Source organism: Choristoneura fumiferana, chromosome 6 (assembly GCF_025370935.1).
Source record: "Choristoneura fumiferana chromosome 6, NRCan_CFum_1, whole genome shotgun sequence".
Taxonomy (NCBI): domain Eukaryota; kingdom Metazoa; phylum Arthropoda; class Insecta; order Lepidoptera; family Tortricidae; genus Choristoneura; species Choristoneura fumiferana.
Genome location: NC_133477.1, coordinates 5,411,482 through 5,433,345, shown reverse-complemented (window position 1 = coordinate 5,433,345; position 21,864 = coordinate 5,411,482). Strand labels below are relative to the sequence as shown.

The following is a 21,864-nucleotide window of genomic DNA, read 5'->3' as shown; positions in this document are numbered from 1 at the left end:
TCACCGGCTGTCTTACTCTCCACGCCGAAACACAACAGTGCAAGCACTGCTGCTTCACGGCAGGATTAGCGAGCAAGATGGTGGTAGCAATCCGGGCGGACCATGCACAAGGTCCTACCACCTGCACTGCTGCTTTTGTGGTTTTCACAAAAGTACCTATACAAAGTTTTTTATAAAGGCCCTGTCGTCCTGGATGGTCGACGCTTCTGGGGACCCAAGAGCTGGCGCGTACTTATCCCAGCAGATCGCACTTGCGGTCCAAAGGGGTAATGCGGCCAGCGTCATGGGAACCCTGCCACAGGCAGATCTTTTAGACGGGGTATTCTTTTTATAATTTTCATTGTTATAGTTAGTTAAGCTATCCTAGGTTAGTTCTTTTTTATGTATGTAAACTCATAATTGTACAATATAAAAGTCTATCATGAATAATAAATAATAAATAATTACCTATACATTATTACTTATATAGGAAAATATTTCCCAGAGAGCCTCAAGCACCGCCAACGTTTCGACCGAATCAATAAACATTAGTTTATCGGAGTGATACATTTTTGATTGTTAAGCCTTTAACACGAATAAAGTTTAAGACATATTTGAAATAATCTTAGCTACTTAAGATTGTCGGTACCGGAAAGTTTTGTTGCGGGAAAATCATTTATTTTACTTTAATAATACGAATATCGAAAAAATATCGAAATACCGGAAAACCGGTATTTGAATTTTCGGTATCGAAAAAATACCGGTATTGGAAAAAAGGTCCGATATTAGATGCTCTAGAGCAACACAACCGTTCAGCATGCTACGGTGTGAAATTTGGCAAAGATGGACCTAAAGTAATGCAGAGGTGCACTAGGGTGCACTACTTTTTTACAATTTCTCGGATATAATCTTACATGGTGTACGAAGTCGCGGGCAAAAGAAACGCGTAGTACTTTAACGTTTTCTAAAATTTCAACCCTGAATCAGCGAAGCAGGGTTTCAAAGCTGGTAAGAATCATAATTAATTACGTATGTAGGTTGATTTTTGTATTACAAAATTTGCACCATCTGTCTAAAAGAAAATCTGTCCTTATTTGTATTTCCATGTAATCCTCCGAAAATTAATCAAAACACGAAAAAAGGATCGCAGAAAGTAAATGTATGTCACTCCAAATTTAACGCGAGCGAAGCTGCGGGCAAAAGCTAGTATGTTATAAAATAAACACATGCTTATTTAAAAAAAACTTTCAAGTGGCATAACCACAGCATAACAAGTAAAATGTTGTCAGTCAATAATGGGCCGTTTTAAAAGTTACTCAAACACGCTTTTTCTGTCAACGTCAAGCAGTCGTCAACGTTGGTTGACCTCCTACCCCTCATCCGATTCCGATCATATTGTCATATCGCTTAAGTTTTTGCAGTAAATTCAATTTGTTTCATTTATTTTTTTTCTACTTATAGATTTTCATATAAAAATCGAAGTACTCAATAAACCAAGCAAGTGGTAAGTACACCCAATCCCTCGTTCTTATCAAAAATTATAAAGTGGTTACTCATCATTTTAATACTACTATAGTTGCTAAAGAACTGGTCTTTTTATTTGTTTCAGACTTGGTAGCACTCAAACCCCGAGGCCTCAGGCTTCGGCCTGTGGTCGTAAAAATCATAAATTCTAAAAAACACCGCAACAAAACTGTAAATTTTTGGTTGCAATTAACCTTCTATTTATTTCACAATATTTTTTAAAAATCACCAAAATGTCTCAGTGGAACAATTCTTACGCTTATAACCAGCAATACCAAGGCTCGGGCACATGGAATGGAGAATTAGGCAACCAATTTTCTAACCAACAATTCTATCCAAATGCCCAACCAACCTATGAGCCTAACAATCAGTATGTTAACTTCCAAGAGTTTTTGTCTCAGATGCAAGGCAACAATGCCGCCGCCGGAGGTTCCGTTGCCTTCAACAATGCTCAGTATCAAAATTACCCTGGTAATCAGTATGAATACCAAACTGCACCATCACCTCAGAATCCTAATAATTACTATCCACCGCACTCAAATGCTGTCAGTGCTGCAGAAGGTTATCAAACCACAGCACAAAGCCATGACCGTAATGCACCTGATAGTAATTATGACAACCATATGGTATTCAAATCTAATCTCACACCAACTGCCACAGAATTTGTGCCAAAAGGGATGTCACAAGTAGGTCAGTCTGGAACTGTGAACACAAACCCACCAGATGTCTCTATAGCATATAATGAAGTGTCAGAATCCAGGAGAGAAAACAATGCAGAAAGCAGTTGGCGAGGGAAGCAGTCTTCCCAACCTAGTAGTTCCCGAAGTTATGATGAACCTAAAAATGAACAAGAACCAAAAATAAAACTTGATAAAGAATCCTATAGTTCACATAGCTATAATGAAAATAAAAGTGAACAGGATCCGAGAAAAAAGCCAGAAAAAGATCGCAGGAGGCGAAATAATGAAAGCCGTAACAATATTAATAATGTTAATAACTACAGGGAGTCCAATAGTCAAAGTAATGAGCACAGTGGCCCCAATGATCCTGAAGGTGGTGATTCTGAGTCTAATTCTTATAGAGATGGTTCCAGAAAACAAAGTTCTGAGTATCATAGTCGTAATTATGACCAAAATAGCAGAAGGAACGAACCAAATGGCCGTAACACTCGAAGGAACGAGTCCAGCCGCCAATATGAAGGCAGCAGTCGCAAGTATGATAATCATAACCAAAATAATGAATCTAACAACAAAAACAATGATTCTGACCGTAATTATGATTCAAATGAACGGAACTATTCAAGTCGCAACAATGACTCTGATACCCGTCAATATGACTCCAGTAGTCGCAATTATGACAGTGGCGGCCGTAATTACGACAATAGAAGGCGCAACTACGAGTCTAATAATCGCCATTATGAAGGCGGTAATCGTAATAATGATTCCAATAGTCGCAGTTATGACGCCAGTAGTCGCAACAATGATTCTGGACCTGCAAGAAGTAACACTGATTATAATCGTAGAGGCGACTTCAATGGGCGGGACAGTGATTACAATAGTCGAAACAATGACTACAATAATCGTAATGAAGACTACAATAGCCGCAACTATGACTCAAATAATCGTAACTATGAGACCAACAGGGGCCAAGTAAAAAATTCCAAACTTAAAAATAAAGAGCCTGACAATCGAACATTTTATAATAGTTCAGTTAATCAAAGCAGTCAAGATGTCAGAAGTGGACGAAGTGACAGAGGTGACAGTTCAGCAAGAAACAGAAACTGGGCTGGAAGTCAAAGAGTCAGGCCTACAGAGAGAACAGACGATGAACAATATGCTAAAGGTTACTTAGATAACCAGGAAGACAGGTATTCAAGAGGATCAAGAGCAGAAGCCATGTTTAGTCCCTCAAGGAATAGACACAGACAGGTGGATCAAGGAGGTAGTTATTTATTTTTATTTGCTTTTGTACAATCATACCACAGTATTACTTATATTATTTTACCACCTTAACTCTGTGAGAAATCTGTCAATACACCTTGAAGGCAGTTAATGGTGTGTTTGAAAGTTCCCAATCTTCTTTGGGCCCTGCAGGGTATAACAGTCTGAGCCCTGTCATTCCGGGACTAGAGGCCATGCAGTTGGACATAATATAGGCAGAGATGATGATGATATATGTCTTAAATTGCAGGGAACTCGGACCTAACCCAGCGGGAGCGTCTCTCAGAGCAGCTAGACAAGGGCACACTGGAGTGCCTGGTGTGCTGCGAGCGCGTGCGCCAGACGGATGCCGTGTGGGCCTGCGGGAACTGCTACCATGTGCTGCACTTACGATGCATCAGAAAGTGGGCCATGAGCAGTATCATTGGTGAGTATACTGACTTCCAGAGCTTTGTGAGTAGACACTCACTTCACCCTACCCCTAATTACATTTTAAAAATACACTGGAAATCAAGTACCAATGTAAGAGAATGAAGATTTTTTTGATGGCCTAGGCATAGAAGGTAGATAAACTTTTTACAAGAGATGAATAATCGTCAATCATTCTATTTAGACAATAGTTTGAACAGGTAGGTCAAAGATATGGAATATTTTAGTTACTCATTGCATTTTAAAGGTTATCTCAAAGCTAAAACCGAAGATAACAGTTGTTTAATAACCATTTGATAAGCATTGTTTTCTTTTGCAAACTACTTATTAAATTGGGTAATTTCCTGGATAAAAAAATAGTATTGTAATTAGTCCATCAGTTAGGTAAACAGAAAATATTTGACATGGTATTAGTTTAAAAGATCTAAGTGTGTTATACAAACATCCATACTAATATTATAAATGTTTAAAAGTGTATGTGTTTGTATGTTTGTCCATTTTTCACGTCGAAACGGAGCGACGTATCAACGTGATTTTGACATAGAGATATTATATTTAATTTGTACTTCCCGTACCACGAACATTGCTATTAGTATACTTCGTTTTTTTAAGCAGTAGAAAAAGGTAAACAATCTTGACGAGTCTGTTTACCCGACTTTTTCGCGCGTACCTATCTTGTATGTAAGTATGTAATATTCTTTTATTACCGCATATCTCTCAAACCGCTGGACAGATTTAGACAATTAAGGTATCATTAGAATCGTCTCGATAACCCAAGTGTCCTTAGATAGGTGACGTTAAAAAAAAAAACATGGCGGCTGTGAGATGCAAATATTGGGGGTCAACAATTTTTTTTTTCTAAAACGACTAATATGGGTATGAAAATCAAGAGCTTATCTTAAAGATCTCAAAAAACTATTTCATGACTGTTATATAGTTAATAATATACGTTATAATGTTAATACAAAATATTAAAAACTGAAAAGAAGACTATTAGTGCTAGAAATCTGTAATTTTGCATGGATATACAGTTGTGGTCATATAATTAAGAACGATTTTTTTATAGAGAAGATTTTTTCAAACTGACAAGTGTTACTAACTGTATGTATATTTTTTGTACTTCTCTCGGTATCGTAAACTTTTCCTTACTAGCGTAATTCATTTATACATATAATTGGCTAAAAAATAAATAGATAAACTTTATATATTACATCTAAACCTAGTATTACTACTTACTGGCTGGTCATATAATTAAGAACGCTGAATAGTTTATTTTTTATTCAAATTTAAATAGAGAACGGACCGCCGCTTTGTGGTTTTAAGTTATTATTTGAATAATTTTGGCGCCATTTAGTGCCGTAAAAGTCTTAAAGCCGATTGCTTCATATAAAAACAACAGGGAAAAATAAAAGTTGTGATAAATCTACAAGAAAGTAATACTAAAACTTCGCGACAAGAATTGGTCGTATAAACACATAGCCGATCATCTGCAATGTTCAAAACTATGGTTTTCCACGCCATAAAGCATTTTGCTACGTATCAAACTACTTCAAATGTTCCGCGTGCACCTAGACAAAGAAAGTCATCTCGTCGAGATGATCGAAATATCGTTCGTTTGGCAAAACAAAATTCTTTTAAAGGGTCTAATGAGTTGAGAAAAGAATATTTTGGCGAAAACAACCCTTCAGCAATCTCGCACGCAGTATTCGAATGCGTTGGTGGAAGAAGTTGCACGGAAGGATAGCAAGGAAGTGCCTATGTTGAAACGGTGTCATAGGCAAGCCCGGCTTGATTTGCAAGAAGATATGAAAACTGGACAGTCAGACAGTGGAAAAACGTTATTTTTTCTGACGAGACAAAAATAAATAGGGTATGTTTTTGATGGCAAACGATATGTAAAACGGCCTCCAAATAAAGCATCCGACCCAAAGTACACAAAGTAACTTTAAAGCATGGTGGGGGAAATGTAAAATTTTGGGATGTTTTTCTGGACATGGTGTTGGACCTGTTAGGCTGATAGAAGGAAACATGGATCAATTCAATACAAAAACATACTGGAAGAAACAATGTTACCATATGCTGAAGGCGTGCTTCCGGTTATTTGGACATTCCAGCACGACAATGATCCCAAGCATACTTACCGTTAAGGAATTCCTCACATCGCAATCAGTTTCTGTCTTAGATTGGCCAGCCAACAGCCCCGATCTTAGAGCAATAGAGCATCTTTGGTGCGAAGTCAAGAAAAAAGTTTCAAATCGACAGTTGTGGCAATTTAAGAGAACTGTATGACGTATTCTTAGAAGAATGGAACTCTATCTCTCTTGCGAAATGTCAAAAATTGATAGATTCAATGCCTCGCCGGTGTAAGGCAGTAATAAAAAGCCGTGGACATGCTACTAACTATTTAATTTTAGTTAAAATGTATTACATTGCTTTTTTTTTCTGTACAAACTTCACGTTAGTGTGATTTAGTTAATCTAAGTTTCAAATAAAAAAACTTTGAACCGTTCAATAAATCGTTTCTTAATTATTTGTCCAGCTTCATTACTATTTGAATTTGTTACTAAAGAGAATAAAAACAAAATTTGAAAAAAAAATGACAGTAATTTTATTCTTTATCTAAATCCCGTTGCTCTATTCATGTGGCTATTTCATAACGTAACTAGTTACTTCTAAGAAGGACCCACGACTACACATGACATGATTTAGTTAAAAATAATCTGGAACTTCAAATCGTTTCTTAATTACGTGGCACCACTGTATTTTCGCAATGTGGGGGTGATACTTTTTTCTCGTCTAACATTATAGTATGGGGTTTCAACCTGAAGGAGTAACAAACATACTCACTCACCCCTCACTCACTCACAAACTTTCGCATTTATAATATTAATAGGATGTCCAGCTATTTACATACCATTCAAATCCGTCCAACCATTTCAACATGAAGGAGTAACACACACACTCACTCAAACTTTCGCATTTATAATATTAATAGGATGTCCAGCTATTTACATACCATTCAAATCCGTCCAACTATTTCAACATGAAGGAGTAACACACTCACTCACAAACTTTCGCATTTATAATACTAGTAGGAGTGTAACGCACTTGTAACATTTGCTAAATAGGGCCCTGGAGTGTGAAAAAAGGTTCAGACTCAACATAATACCTGTTTTCTGTACTGCTGACTATGTTATGATGTTTAATAAAGAGTCATTGCATTGTATTGTATGCAGTGAGGTCGGAGGGCTACGCTTCCCAGCTAAGGACGGGTCCAGCTTTTTACCAGGGGAGGCCACATGATCAAATCCTAGTCATAACTGAATCAATTCTCCTCTTTTGCCGCAGGATAGAAAAATATCTACTGTTGCCTTAGAGCCAGCCCAGGGCCCTGAATCCGCCCGTGTTCGCCGCGCTGACATACTGTATTGACTATGCTATGTTGTTGTTGCAGAGGGCAAATGGCGCTGCCCGGCGTGTCAAAACACGAGCGATGAGATCCCCAGCGAGTACCGCTGCATGTGCGGCGCCGTGCGCGCGCCTGACTACCAGCGCGGCGCCGGCGGCGCACACACTTGCGGACAGGTATGTACATAAGGTGCGGCCTCGTGCAGCCGCTGCGCTCGTCGCTCGTTAGCAGCGATAAATCTGGTCACGTGACGACGAAGCTGAAAATGTTGAGCTTTGTCGCTGGAAAAGAACAATTGACATCTCATCAATTTCCGAAAAAACACTGTTATTTTTTGTTTTCATTCACTCCGATTTCTTGTCTTTGTACCACTGCTACGACTGGCTCTAGAAGAGGTTAAGAAATCAGTTTCCAAGACCAAGATCATTCCTGCAAGCAGCTATGTTAACGCTGATGTTCGACGCGGCGACTTGCCGCTACTTTTTTGAGTCGCGGGAAATTCAAAATATTGTATTGTATTGTAACTCTTTATTGTACATAAAACATATGAAAATAGGGTCGCGTGACCAGATTTGTCGCTGCAAACGAGCGACGAGCAGCTGCATGAGGATGCACCTTCAAGGAGGCTACATACGCCCTATACGCCTAAGCGCAGTCTCTTTCTCAAGCGATACTTTGAAAAGGGACGGTACGCTTACACCGCATAGTGCTTACGTAGCCTAATAATCCTACTATATATTACTAGCGTCCCGCCCCGTCTTCGGACTTGTGCTATTTATCCCGATACTCTTACAGAAACAGGATAAAATCCCAAAATATCAACCACCACGTTATCGTTAGGACTCTGTACTTTGTAGGAAACGCAAAACTCTGAAGTTGATCCACGCAGGCTCCAATTCAGCGTTTCTTAATCTCTGGTCACGACCCAAATTCGAGTCGCGGGCGTCATTGGGATGGGTAATTCAAAAATGTGCTAAAACATTTTTTTTTTATTATTTTATAATGACGACAATTTTAGGTTAAGAACCGCTACTCTAAATTCTAGATATAAGCGAGAACCCAGTTCTTAGCAGAATATGTTAAAAACCAGTGTTGTATTTGCAGGCATGTCAGCGCGCTCGCTCGTGCCCGCACCCGTGCTCGCTGCCCTGCCACCCGGGGCCTTGCCCGCCCTGCCAGGCCACTGTCACCAGGTAAACCTCAGGGTGTTTTCAGATTATCCCGATACGATATCGGGGCAAGTAAAATGTATGAAATATGATCCGATATTGAATCGGATAATCTGAAAAACAGGTTTTGCAGGTGGTAGGACCTTGTGCAAGGTCCGCCCGGATTGCTACCACCATCTTGCTCGCTAATCCTGCCGTGAAGCAGCAGTGCTTGCACTGTTGTGTTTTGGCGTGGAGAGTAAGACAGCCGGTGAAATTACTGGCACGTGAGGTTTCCCATCTTAGGCCTCTAGGTTGGCAACGCGTCTGCAGTACCCCTGGTGTTGCATATGTTTATGGGCGGTGGTGATCTCTTACCATCAGGAGACCCATTTGCTCGTTTTCCATCCAGTCAAATAAAAAAAAATAAAAAAAAGGTACATATTTCTTGTATTTTACTTGCCCCGATATCGGTATCGGCGTCCGATACCCTTCAGGTTCATGTTAGATTATAATTCATATGATCTATACATATGGATTATATTTTTTTATGAAAATAAGCGAGATCTTATTTAATGAATTCAACCCGGATTACTCGCATCTTAAATCTTATTTCAGGTTTATTTCATTAAATATGAGTTAGTGTCATGGTGGTTTCATGTTTAAAGAGATCTTGATTATTTTGGTGTACAGGAAATGCGGTTGCGGAGCGGAGACGCGCTCAGTGGTGTGCAGCAGCAAGCTGGCGCAGCTGTGCGGACGCGTGTGCGAGCGCCGGCTGGCGTGCGCCGCGCACCGCTGCGCGCAGCCCTGCCACGAGGGGCCCTGCGAGCCCTGCACCAGCACCGTCGACCAAGGTCAGCTTGGAACGGGGGAGCGGGGGTAATGCGGAGCGGAACGAGGGGTAGTGGAGCGAAATGAGGGCTATCGCGTATGAATTCGCCACTAGAGGCGCTAGTGTAGCGTGAGGTCTCCAAAATGTCAAATCTCATAGTTTTTGGGTGAGCTACGCGAGTTTATTTATAATTAGAATGATTTTGTGAATATTTTGCAATATCTGAAATTAATTATGGCAAATATGCGTTCCGGGGCAATGAATGTCTGTGTTTTGAGACAGTTTTGTCTTTCGGAAACCTTTGTCCTCCCTTTTTTCCGAACAAAACGGGGACTATGCAACACTGTGGCATGCTCGATATTTTATGGTACGGTTTTAAGGTGTATTAAATATGATTTTAATCTAAACTTTGTTTTCACGCCCGTAATAACAGACTTTGAAAGCCATACTTAAAAACCTCACGCAACAGTGCGCCATCTAGTGAGACAAAAAACGATAGCCCTCATTGCGAACTGTTTTGCCTTTATACGTCTCAATGGCATGCTCAGCTTGTTTGTAGCGTGGTGTTGTTTGGTTTCAGTGTGCCACTGTCCGGCCGCGAAGTCCCGCTCGGTGCCGTGCACGGCGGAGAGCGGCGGCACGACGTCGTGGTCGTGCGGCGCGGAATGCTCGCGCGTGCTGGCCTGCGGCGCGCACGTGTGCCGCGAGCCGTGCCACGCGCCGCCCTGCGCCGCCTGCCGCCTGCTGCCGGCCGCCGTGCCCAGCTGCCCCTGCGGCCGCACCAAGTGAGTCGCGTGTCTCTAGCCGCGCGCCACCCAAGCAATCAAAACCATAGATAACTGCTTTATACAGTGGCAGCCCGAGGGGAGGGAGATTCACGGGGGACATGACTTTCCTCCCCCGAAAATTGTAGTAACTCTTTTGTGTATATTGCATTCACTTATTCAACTTCATATTCAGGGTATTGAATTTTTGTTAACATTAATCCGAAAAACATCGTAAACTCTTATACTGTGACTGAGCTGCCATTTACTAGTGCCCTGTGCCCTTAGGCTGGACCCGGAGGCGCGCAAGGCGTGCACGGACCCGGTGCCGCTCTGCGGCAACATCTGCGCCAAGCCGCTGCCGTGCGGGCCCGCCGGCGACAAGCACTTCTGCAAGCTCGACTGCCATGAAGGTCAGGGACTATTTGTACCCCTAAACTGGCTTATGACTCGATCAAAACACTGCTGTCAATTTTGGTACAATCGTCATTTCTTCAAAAAATCCTTTGAATTGTCGTACAAAATGACGAACGAATTATAACGACTCGACGACCATAACAAATTTCAAATTAATCTGACTACCAAATTCCGACTAGAAGCAGGTGAAATTTAAAGAAAGAAGTATATATTACTCTCACTATTGAAACGCAGCGATGTAAGCAACTTGAGCTTTTTAAAATAGTAAGCAATCACCAAAGTGAAAACCTCATTTTAATTTGAAATAGAAATAACAATAAAATCGACTTGGCAGAGTTCTGCTTGGCGGGGCTTCTATTCTTAAGTATTTACACTAATGCTTGAATTTAGACCTAATGTAATTTATAAGTTAGATCCCAAAATTAAGTAAATAAAATAGTTGCAGGCTGATACGAATAGCTTGAAAATTTGCCACAATGATCTTGTGACAAGACATGGTCGTGAGATCTCAATAGTATCGTTTATAAACCAGGTCCGTGCCCCGTGTGCCCCGACAAGACGCTGCTGCCGTGCCGCTGCGGGCACTCCAGCCGCGAGGTGCCGTGCGCCGAACTGCCGCAGATGCTCGACAACGTGTTCTGTCAGAAGAAATGTAACAAGGTTAGTGTTGTAGATTGGACTTGAAACCGACGCTGCTCTTTTGAGGAGCATGATACTGGCCGAGCACACCAACTAGAGTTTTAACCTACTGCTGCCCAGTGTTTTACATATAGGATTTATGGTAATGTGACATCGAACTCTTTCATAAGTGACAAAGTTTCATGTTCATAATCATAAAAAAAAATTTTACTTGGGCCGCAGAAGCCGCAACCAAAACCACAGCCAATTATAGTCCGGAAACATGTTTCGCCCCTCTTCAAGGCGTGTTCAAAGTGCTGACTCCCCGGCGATCTATTGGTTAATATAAGATTTGTGCATGTACAGAAGCTGTCGTGCGGGCGGCACCGCTGCCGCGCGTCGTGCTGCGCGGCGACGTCGCACCGCTGCGGCGTGGTCTGCGGCCGTCTGCTGGCCTGCCAGCTGCACCGCTGCGAACAGTTCTGCCACACCGGCCACTGCGCGCCTTGCACGCGCGCCAGTCAGTATACACCTCACACCTCTGCGGCCGCCTGCTGGCCTGCCTGTCGATAAAAATAAGTGTTCAAATTAAGTGGTTTAGTTGAACTGGCGGAACCTGGCGCCGCGGGTAGCCCCTCCCTCTAAAGCTGGCACTGGGTTGATAGCAATACAATACAATACAATACAATAACTCTTTATTGCACACCAATACAGTAAACAGTACAGAAAACACAAGTATATACATAGAGATTTTCTAAGGTAAGCAATAGGCGGCCTTATCGCTTCAGAGCGATCTCTTCCAGGCAACCTTTACAATGGACAGAAATAAGGAATACATTTTAGCAGGTGGTGCAATTTACAGTAGATTAGAGCTGTATCAAGAATACATAAAACTAACACATACAATACACATACACAACAAATCTAAACAGATAGATAGGTAGATAGATACCATAACAACACATAAATAAGCTAACTATAACATTCATACGCAAGATGACAGGTAGTGCTCTCTAAGCATAGACTTAAAGATAGGCAAGGACTTTGCGCGCCTCAAGTCTATCGGTAGGGAGTTCCACAACCGAGTGGCAATACCTCTCCATACAGACATTATTTTATTTGAACGTGTCAGGTTTCGAGGAGCTGACGTGCGAGTGCGGCGCCGAGGTGATCCTGCCGCCGGTGCCGTGCGGCGCCAAGCGGCCCGCGTGCTCGGCGCCGTGCCGCCGCCCGCGCGCCTGCCCGCACCCGCCGCACCACGCCTGCCACGAGGGCGACTGCCCGCCCTGCGTCGTGCTCACTGCCAAGCGCTGCCACGGCCAGCACGAGGTCAGTGACCCCTTCTCCCACTCCCAACCACGCATACCTGATGGCACTGACCTCCTATCCACCCTTCCCCTCTAACCACGCGTGCCATAAAGGCGAGTGCAATAATAGCACGATCCTCACTCCGGTTTTTAGGTGCTAAGCCGTAACTCCATCTCGCGAGGTTAGACTTTTACGTTAGCTCTTTGACAGCCACGCGCCATTATGATAGTCTGTCGCACGTGTCAAGTGGAACATTACTTAGAAGCAAATCACCATTCTACCTAATTACCGCATGCACAAATGTTAAAAGATTACAGAACGATATTTTGACAACTTTTCGTACACAAACCTTCTCGTGCTCGGGTGCCAGACCCCTTGGTGTTTCTCATGCTTATTAGGGAGTCGACCGTAGTGGTGTTTCTCAATGTTTTTAAAAAATTCCGAAACCTTTTACAAGAAGAATTCTTTGCGGGCTGCCATGCGGGAAACCTCTGTTTGCGGAAAGCACACGCAAAAATCTGTCATAAAGGACCTTGCGACGCCGGCAAGTAAGTGCAACGCTATAATTTGGAGACTTACTTAGGAAAAGTTCGCTATCCAGTAATCACAAATCAGATCTGACAATCAACATGTTTTTCATGGCAATGCAGTGGTACCTTCTTCGCCGCAACTATAGTGCAACGCCATAATTTTGATCTAATTAGTTGGAAATTTTAGCCAGTAATCAACTAATGGCGTGAAAGAGTACAAACAACATGTTATTACTAGGCAATGCAGTGGTAGATGATTAGTCTATCGTATGCAAGAACACTTACTAAAGTGAGGGCGATTTCTTTAAATGACCTTTCCGAAATTGCTGGCATTACAAAAATGACATAAAATATAACATAACACATTTTAGCCAACCAAATTCGTCAACTATTTTGGCGTGAAAGAGTACTAACAACACACACGCACACATAATCACATAGTATCTAAATAATATGATGTTTCATATTTAGAGATAATTAGTAACAAAATATTTTGTTTTGAAAAATTAATGAACTAAAATAATTTCTTGCTCACTCCGCGACCTTGCGATAGCTAAGCTTATGCAAAAATATGCGTGTTCATAAAGTTCCTTCACGCGGCAAGTAGTGAACGCCACAAATAAAATTAGGAAACCATCCATAATACACTCACACCGACATCAAACGACTAATCAAACAGAGGGAACATCTTCGTATGCACCATACTAAACCGCAGATGTTAGACTAAAAAAGCCACAACCACCGGTTTTAACTTGTCACTGCATAAAGTACCCAAATACGTCCACTATTTATGAAACAAAACAAAACACTACACAAATGATTACATATTTTTAATTTTTAATTTTTTTTCATTGATATGGATCCGCAAAGTAAACCCCTGATTTTAAAATGAAAAAATTACTTTTTTGACAAGTTTTTGCGGCGCATTCTTCTTGCCAATGACGATCTTCCGAAAGTGCTGGCATTACAAAAGTGACATAAAATGTAACATAAGGGCCTCTGCTAACTCCGCGGGTACACGGCTTCGCTATTGAAACCTATTGAGATAGCACGCCGCGCGGGCGCCAAGCCATGCACCCGCGCGAGTTAGCGGACGTCTTATGGAGGTTTTGATTTAATGTTACTATCGTATTCAGATGCACCCAGCCGTGCAACGAGAAGCGGCCCAGCTGCGGGCATCCGTGCGCGGCGCCTTGCCACGCGGGAGCGGAGGGGCGCGCGGGGGGCGCGGGGCGGCGGGCTGCCCCAGCGCGGCGCCGTGCCGCAAGCTGGTGCGCGCCACGTGCCCGTGCGGCCGCCGCGCCGCCGACCGCACCTGCGCCGACAACGCGAGGGACCTCGCCAAGTGAGTACAGCCACACCATCACCGCCATCACATCCCGTCTGCAAGGTCACGAATACCAATTGATGGCGCTGTAATTACGTACTTTTCTCAAAAATGTCCGTAAAAGTTGACATTATTCTTTACATATCAGAAGGTGAAGTGCATAGTTTATGGTCAGCGAAAAATTAAAAAGTTAAAAGGATTGCAGGCGCGCTAGCTCGACAATAATGAATTAGCGCGCCTGCAATCAGCCACTTTTTTTTTAAAGTTAAAAAGGCCATGGAAATGTTGGCACAAGTCGTATACAGCCAAGTATAATGGCCGGTATGAGATATTTTGTTGGAACTCCGGACTTTTTCTATTGGGTCTGAAATAGCTTGTGGCATTTTCGGTGGAAAAATACACCTGTAGTTTATTTTTAAAGAAAAAAGGCGGGAAAGCATAAGAAAAATATTGGAATAAAATTAAATTTTATAATATATTTTGAGAAAAAGTTTGTTCTATTTCAGAATTATTCACCATTTTTGAGAAATCTTTATATTAGTCTCGGCTGGAATAGCAATTGCTGGCTTCGTATTAGTTAAACGGACTCGCAAGCTCGTCCGTTTAATACTCATACTCAGCCAGCAATTGCCTACTTCCAGGCCACGACAATAATCTACTATTTTTATAAGCTGCACTGCAAAACATGTTCCTCGCGTAGATTTTACGCGGCAATAGCTTTCTATGACGTTACTTATTTGCCAACTCAATCGACTATTTATTTGTTTGAAATCTGGTTTTCTGCTAAGCAGAGAGTGATATTAACCGACGTCATTCTGACGGTGACTTTATGGGTTGGTCAAAATATGTAATAACGGCCACAGGATTTTTTTCTTTAGTTGGATCACTAGAATAAAAATTCACTGAAAGTGTAAATAACACAAAACTAGTTTAAAATTAGCTGTTTATTTACTGACTAAATAAATGTTATTTGTTTGTTACCAGAATAATGAGCGTATTGGCAGCTTCGAAGATGCAAGAAGGTGGTTCCGTGGACCTGTCCGAAGTTCAACGTCCAGCTTCCATGCTGAAAACGTGAGTGTTTCGCGCATGTATGGTCAAATAAAACTCTTCTCTTGCGGAGGCCGCTCTGGTACAAGAAGTCTCAAGGTGTCCACTTTCAGGGAAAGGCTGGTAAGCTCAAAGTGGTCAGGGAAAGTCAGGGAAAAAACTCGTGATTTTCCTAGTTTTAGCTCGATATTTTGACACCAGTCGTTCCAGATCTGGCCGACGTAAGTATTAAAGAGTGGCACCATAAAAACTGTCAACGAAAAAGTGAGTATGTTCGGTGTGCAGTAAATTCCCATCATCGGGTCTAGCTAGCGGGCAGAAAAAAAAATCATATAACCTGCTTTGAAGTGTACATGATTGGTCAGGAAATATAGAAGTGTGGTCAGGAAAAGTCAGCGATTTTTTTGGGAGTTGTAGTGGACACCATGAGTCTAGATGTTCTTGAAACCGATATCACACTACAGTCAGTTCGGTTCGGCCACGATTATAAGCGATAGTTGTTGCGGTGAATAATTTTAGCGAAAAAATGTTGACCTGAAAAATGTATTTTTCGTCCATATTATCTGCCACGGCCGGGGATCAAACTCAGGACCTTAAGCTGATTACGGCTATACGATCGTTAAAAATGTCAACCTCGCACGAACATTCTTGCCATGAGTTTAAGAGCTTAAGCTAACACGCGGGTGCACGGGTTGCCGCCTGCCCGGCGTGCTGTTTTATGACATCTAATAGGGCAGCTCGCCCGCCTCACGTCCCGCTGCTCTAGATGACAAGTCAAGTCGTGCACCCGCATGAGTTAGCGAAGGCTCTACGACCGTTTCACATTAAATGGAACTAGTAGCGCGAGAGCAGCGTTGTAGATCATAGAGTTAACTATACGATTGGTTTTTTGGAATCTTTTTGTATTTTATTTCAATTCCAAATTTTTTTTTTTTACTTTTACGGTCATCCCGTAAAACCTATATTTCAGTTTGTATTTTCAACCTAACTATACGACAGAAAGATTGTTGTACAGTCGCCATGTGCCGATATTTTGTCTAGCTTGACCGCTCCAAAATATCTGATTGGCGATGATACCTAACGTCATAGATTAAAAAAGGGAAGTAATATTTACTACTACTTACATTAGGGACTGCTTACATTCCAATCCCGGTGGCTATCGGTAACTAAATCTGAAGTTAAAATGTCAAAGCGGCCTTAAAGAAGTGTTCATGTTTGTCGCAGGCTGGAGTGCGACGACGATGCCGCGTGGAGGCGCGCACGCGGGCGGCTGGCGCTCGCGCTGCAGATCCGCAACCCCGAGTGTCGGCCAAGCTGGCGCCGCGCTACAGCGACCACGTGCGCGCCACCGCCGCCGCGAGCCGGCTTCGCGCGCAAGTGCACGACGGCTCACGGAGCTGGTGCAGCTGGCCAAGAAGGTAGCACGCACACACACACACACACACACAAGCTGGCGCCGCGCTACAGCGACCACGTGCGCGCCACCGCGCCGCGAGCCCGGCTTCGCGCGGCAAGTGCACGACCGGCTCACGGAGCTGGTGCAGCTGGCCAAGAAGGTAGCACGCACACACACACACACACACACACAAGCTGGCGCCCGCTACAGCGACCACGTGCGCGCCACCGCCGCCCGCGAGCCCGGCTTCGCGCGGCAAGTGCACGACCGGCTCACGGAGCTGGTGCAGCTGGCCAAGAAGGTAGCACGCACACACAACACACACACACACAAGCTGGCGCCCCGCTACAGCGACCACGTGCGCGCCACCGCCGCCCGCGAGCCCGGCTTCGCGCGGCAAGTGCACGACCGGCTCACGGAGCTGGTGCAGCTGGCCAAGAAGGTAGCACGCACACACACACACACACACACACACACAAGCTGGCGCCCCGCTACAGCGACCACGTGCGCGCCACCGCCGCCCGCGAGCCCGGCTTCGCGCGGCAAGTGCACGACCGGCTCACGGAGCTGGTGCAGCTGGCCAAGAAGGTAGCACGCACACACACACACACACACACACACAAGCTGGCGCCCCGCTACAGCGACCACGTGCGCGCCACCGCCGCCCGCGAGCCCGGCTTCGCGCGGCAAGTGCACGACCGGCTCACGGAGCTGGTGCAGCTGGCCAAGAAGGTAGCACGCACACACACACACACACACACACACAAGCTGGCGCCGCGCTACAGCGACCACGTGCGCGCCACCGCCGCCCGCGAGCCCGGCTTCGCGCGGCAAGTGCACGACCGGCTCACGGAGCTGGTGCAGCTGGCCAAGAAGGTAGCACGCACACACACACACACACACACACACACAAGCTGGCGCCCCGCTACAGCGACCACGTGCGCGCCACCGCCGCCCGCGAGCCCGGCTTCGCGCGGCAAGTGCACGACCGGCTCACGGAGCTGGTGCAGCTGGCCAAGAAGGTAGCACGCACACACACACACACAACACACACAAGCTGGCGCGCCGCTACAGCGACCACGTGCGCGCCACCGCCGCCCGCGAGCCCGGCTTCGCGCGGCAAGTGCACGACCGGCTCACGGAGCTGGTGCAGCTGGCCAAGAAGGTAGCACGCACACACACACACACACACACACACAAGCTGGCGCCGCGCTACAGCGACCACGTGCGCGCCACCGCCGCCCGCGAGCCCGGCTTCGCGCGGCAAGTGCACGACCGGCTCACGGAGCTGGTGCAGCTGGCCAAGAAGGTAGCACACGCACACACACACACACACACACACACAAGCTGGCGCCGCGCTACAGCGACCACGTGCGCGCCACCGCCGCCCGCGAGCCCGGCTTCGCGCGGCAAGTGCACGACCGGCTCACGGAGCTGGTGCAGCTGGCCAAGAAGGTAGCACGCACACACACACACACACACACAAGCTGGCGCCGCGCTACAGCGCCCCCGTGCGCGCCACCGCCGCCCGCGAGCCCGGCTTCGCGCGGCAAGTGCACGACCGGCTCACGGAGCTGGTGCAGCTGGCCAAGAAGGTAGCACGCACACACACACACACACACACACACACAAGCTGGCGCCGCGCTACAGCGACCACGTGCGCGCCACCCGCCGCCCGCGAGCCCGGCTTCGCGCGGCAAGTGCACGACCGGCTCACGGAGCTGGTGCAGCTGGCCAAGAAGGTAGCACGCGCACACCACACACACACACCACACCACACTCTACCGCACGCACGCACACCACGCGCACACACGCACACACAACACACAACTTTTTTTGTGTATATAATATAACTTAACTGTAAGCCGAACGAGAGAAGCGGGTTCAAAACCCAGCCAGCGAAGCCAAAAACCATTTCCAATTTTAAAAACTTCATTTGTCCACACAGTCGAAGCAGAAGACGCGCGCTCACTCGTTCCCGTCGATGAACTGGCAGAAGCGTCAGTTCATCCACGAGCTGTGCGAGCAGTTCGGCTGCGAGTCCGTCGCCTACGACGCCGAGCCCAACCGGAACGTCGTCGCCACCGCCGACAAGGAAAAGGTGAGCAACGAACTCGCGTAAAGGCCCCGCAAATCGTGCATAAATATCTGATACGTCGTACGATCGACCCTATTGTGCCCCTATTGCGTACACCAGTGATGAGCAAAGTACGGCCCGCCGACGTTCCTTTGAAGTGAATAGTACCTATACCTATATGGCCCGCGATTATAATATCCTTTCGTTATCTGGCAAAAACATAAAAAAGTATAAAATAGAATGGTGTAATCCTGGCCCTCCTCTAAAATATCTCTAATTTTCTGGCCCCCCATGAAGAAAGTTTGCCCACTGGTGTACACAATGGTCCACTGCAGGCTTTTGTCTATAGGGGCAATTGGGTGACCTAGGTAAAAAAAAAAAAACATTGGCATCATTTCGGCCTACAAATATCACTAAAGTACTAATACCTACAGTTTTTTATTCTAGTTTCTAAGTAGTGCATGCAATGCCTGCCTGATTCAAAAATGAGAGTGAGAATGTCATTTGTAAAATTATGTTTTTTGATCAGTGTGTGATATGATATCATAGTACGCGTTATCTCGTTTAAGTTAAGCTTATACTAACTTGTATTTTGAGACTATCTATGAGGTCCGGTATTCGGCTATGTGTCACTATTTTTTTTATAATCATTTGTTGTATAAGCTGTTGGTTCTTAAATAAATAAATACAGGCCTCCTCTCAGAATAAGACGAGCTCAGTGTAAATTAGAAAATTCACTGTATTCAATTTATTCACGGATGTTTGCAAGATTCCTCAGGATGTTTTCTTTTATCGTAATAATATTACAAAAAAATCCTAGTGGAATACAGGAGATGCAAGCTTAGGTAGTTATCAAACGAAAAATAGTGATGATTGAGCAAAGCAAAGTTTGAAGGTGAACATGTTTCAGTCATGGCTGCCGGCGATGAGCGTGCTGGAGGTGCTGGCGCGGGAGGCCGGCAAGCGCAAGGTGCCCGGGCCCGTGCTTCGCGCGCCCGCGTCCGCTCCCGCGCCCGCCGCCGCCAGCAAGTAAGCCTATTACTTCATACATAGACCCTGTCCAGACGGAGCGTTTTGCGCGCGACGACACTCGTGCGTTCCCGAGATACTAGAGCTACATACACACCGTCCAGATGCTATGGAAGCGCGCGAGAGCTCCGTCTGGACAGGGTCTTAGCCCTCATCGCATACCATACACAAGAATCCCTGTGGATCGCAATGTATCCGTAAGGACCCCTACTAGGGGAAATCCATAAAGTACGTTTGACCATTTTTATCAACGCCCTCGCTGCTATCACAGCTATTACTATGAAAATCGCAGTTATTTTTGTTCCTGTGTCACAAATCGCCTCACCCCTCCCACCCTAAATGTGTGTCGTAATTACGGCACAGATGTAGTGAATCCTTTCCCATCAAAATACTTCAGGTCAAAAAGCCTTCATTCACCTACGTTTGACAATGACAACGTTCAAAGTATGCTTAATATTTTCATTGGCTGCTTTGGCATTTCAAATGGCGTCTATAAAGTCGTGTTCCGACAGGTCGGGCAGCGGTTGGGCCACGCTCACGTCTACCAACGCGTGGGCGGCGCGCGCGCAGAAGAAGGCCGACGATCCTCCCAAGATCGATTACTTCGATAACCCGCCTGACAACTAGCGAACCATGACATCGATTTAACTGCCCGCTCATGCCTACATACATGACTTGTGTTGACAACCAGCCGTTGTGCGGTGAGCATCTCGCCAGTGCAATGAACAGTAAAATAAGCTTCGTCTTCGTTGCTGGTTACCTTTTCGGTGCCACTTCTCTTTCACACTACAACACACACGTTAACGTTAGAATAGTTACTTCAAGGCTGCAGAGTTTTAAGTGAATGAAAGTGGTTAACCTCTTCACCGACACGAAGTGACTTGCTCTGTATGCCACAGAAAAACCAGCGACAAATCAACTTGATTTTTCATTCCATTGCAGAAGGATTAATTTCGAGTTGAATGTTGGTCATGTAAAGATGACTGTGGCGTGTGAGGCATTCCATTGGCTGTCACGACTAGATGACTAAGGCAGTGAAGAGGTTAAAGTGTGTTGCATAAGAATTTTGTCTTTGTCATGATGTGGCGTCGAAAAGGTTAAACTTTTTATTGTCTAGTTATGGCAAGTATGTGTTTCAAAAAATGATGTTTGAGTTTTAAGCTCAAACATTAAAAATTAATATGGGGATAAAGTTTTCTAAGAAAATAAATAGCCGACATTACACTGATCAATAAATCTTCTTCTATACCTGCTTTTGGTTCAGACATTGTTTCTACAGGTGTAGTGAATATTGTTTTGCCATCGAATTTTGTCACAAAAGTTGTTGCTTATCTTGCTGTCTCAATTAGCTTACTGAAGTTTACGCAAACGTACGTAAACGGCTCTAACGATTTCGATGAAATTTGGTATGTGGGGGTTTTTGGGGATGACAAATCGATCTAGCTTGATTTTATCTCTGGGAAAACGCTTATTATATAGTATTAGTCCGAGCAAAGCTCGGTCGCCCAGGTACTAAGAACTTATCCGACAAAATACAATAGAAAAACGTTATTCACTAGATCTCTTATTTTCATGCGTTGAACCTCAAAAATCATTTTCGAATAGCTGACGTCAATCCAATGACGAGTAAACACACAATCATAGGCCACAAAGAAAACTTTAAAATGGTTCAAAATGTTACTGTACACTACCACTTCGATAATTATGTTATATGAAATTAGCTACGGTTGTCTATATTTTTGTTCCTTATAAAAATGAAATGGTGAATTAAAGATGTCTACAAGGTGTACTTTAACAATACACAATTGACTATAAAATGAAGTTAGTCATATATTTGTATAAAGAAAGAATAAATACATTTATTGACACAAACATCAATTTAAAAAAAAGTAGCATCAGTTGTGTCAAAAATGAAAGAATGCAAATTGTTCATTTTGAAATCGTAGTTAGTTTTATATTCCCCCTGTTAAATGTTGCCTTCCAATAAACTCAGTACTTCTGGCAATTTATTTTTACTCGTACTCAACGTGGACGAAAAGTAACATTACTTCACCATTAAATAATCGATATTATAAGCCAATTTT

General features: G+C 44.4%; 1 protein-coding gene and 1 pseudogene across 1 annotated transcript in view; both read left to right on the top strand.

The window, feature by feature from the left end:
- Positions 1-1,318: 1,318 nt before the first annotated feature.
- Positions 1,319-21,864, top strand: part of LOC141428903 (protein shuttle craft-like) — a 44,524-nt gene continuing 23,978 nt past the window's right edge. Inside the window, exons 1-11 of the mRNA XM_074088955.1 lie at positions 1,319-1,483; positions 1,589-3,444; positions 3,694-3,870; positions 7,327-7,457; positions 8,386-8,474; positions 9,123-9,286; positions 9,845-10,049; positions 10,317-10,441; positions 10,978-11,105; positions 11,430-11,583; positions 12,196-12,392. Of these exons, the coding sequence (XP_073945056.1) occupies positions 1,737-3,444; positions 3,694-3,870; positions 7,327-7,457; positions 8,386-8,474; positions 9,123-9,286; positions 9,845-10,049; positions 10,317-10,441; positions 10,978-11,105; positions 11,430-11,583; positions 12,196-12,392 (3,078 nt within the window). The 5' untranslated portion in view covers positions 1,319-1,483; positions 1,589-1,736. The remainder of the gene's footprint in view (positions 1,484-1,588; positions 3,445-3,693; positions 3,871-7,326; positions 7,458-8,385; positions 8,475-9,122; positions 9,287-9,844; positions 10,050-10,316; positions 10,442-10,977; positions 11,106-11,429; positions 11,584-12,195; positions 12,393-21,864) is intronic.
- On the top strand, positions 12,759-15,306 carry LOC141428482 (uncharacterized; annotated as a pseudogene).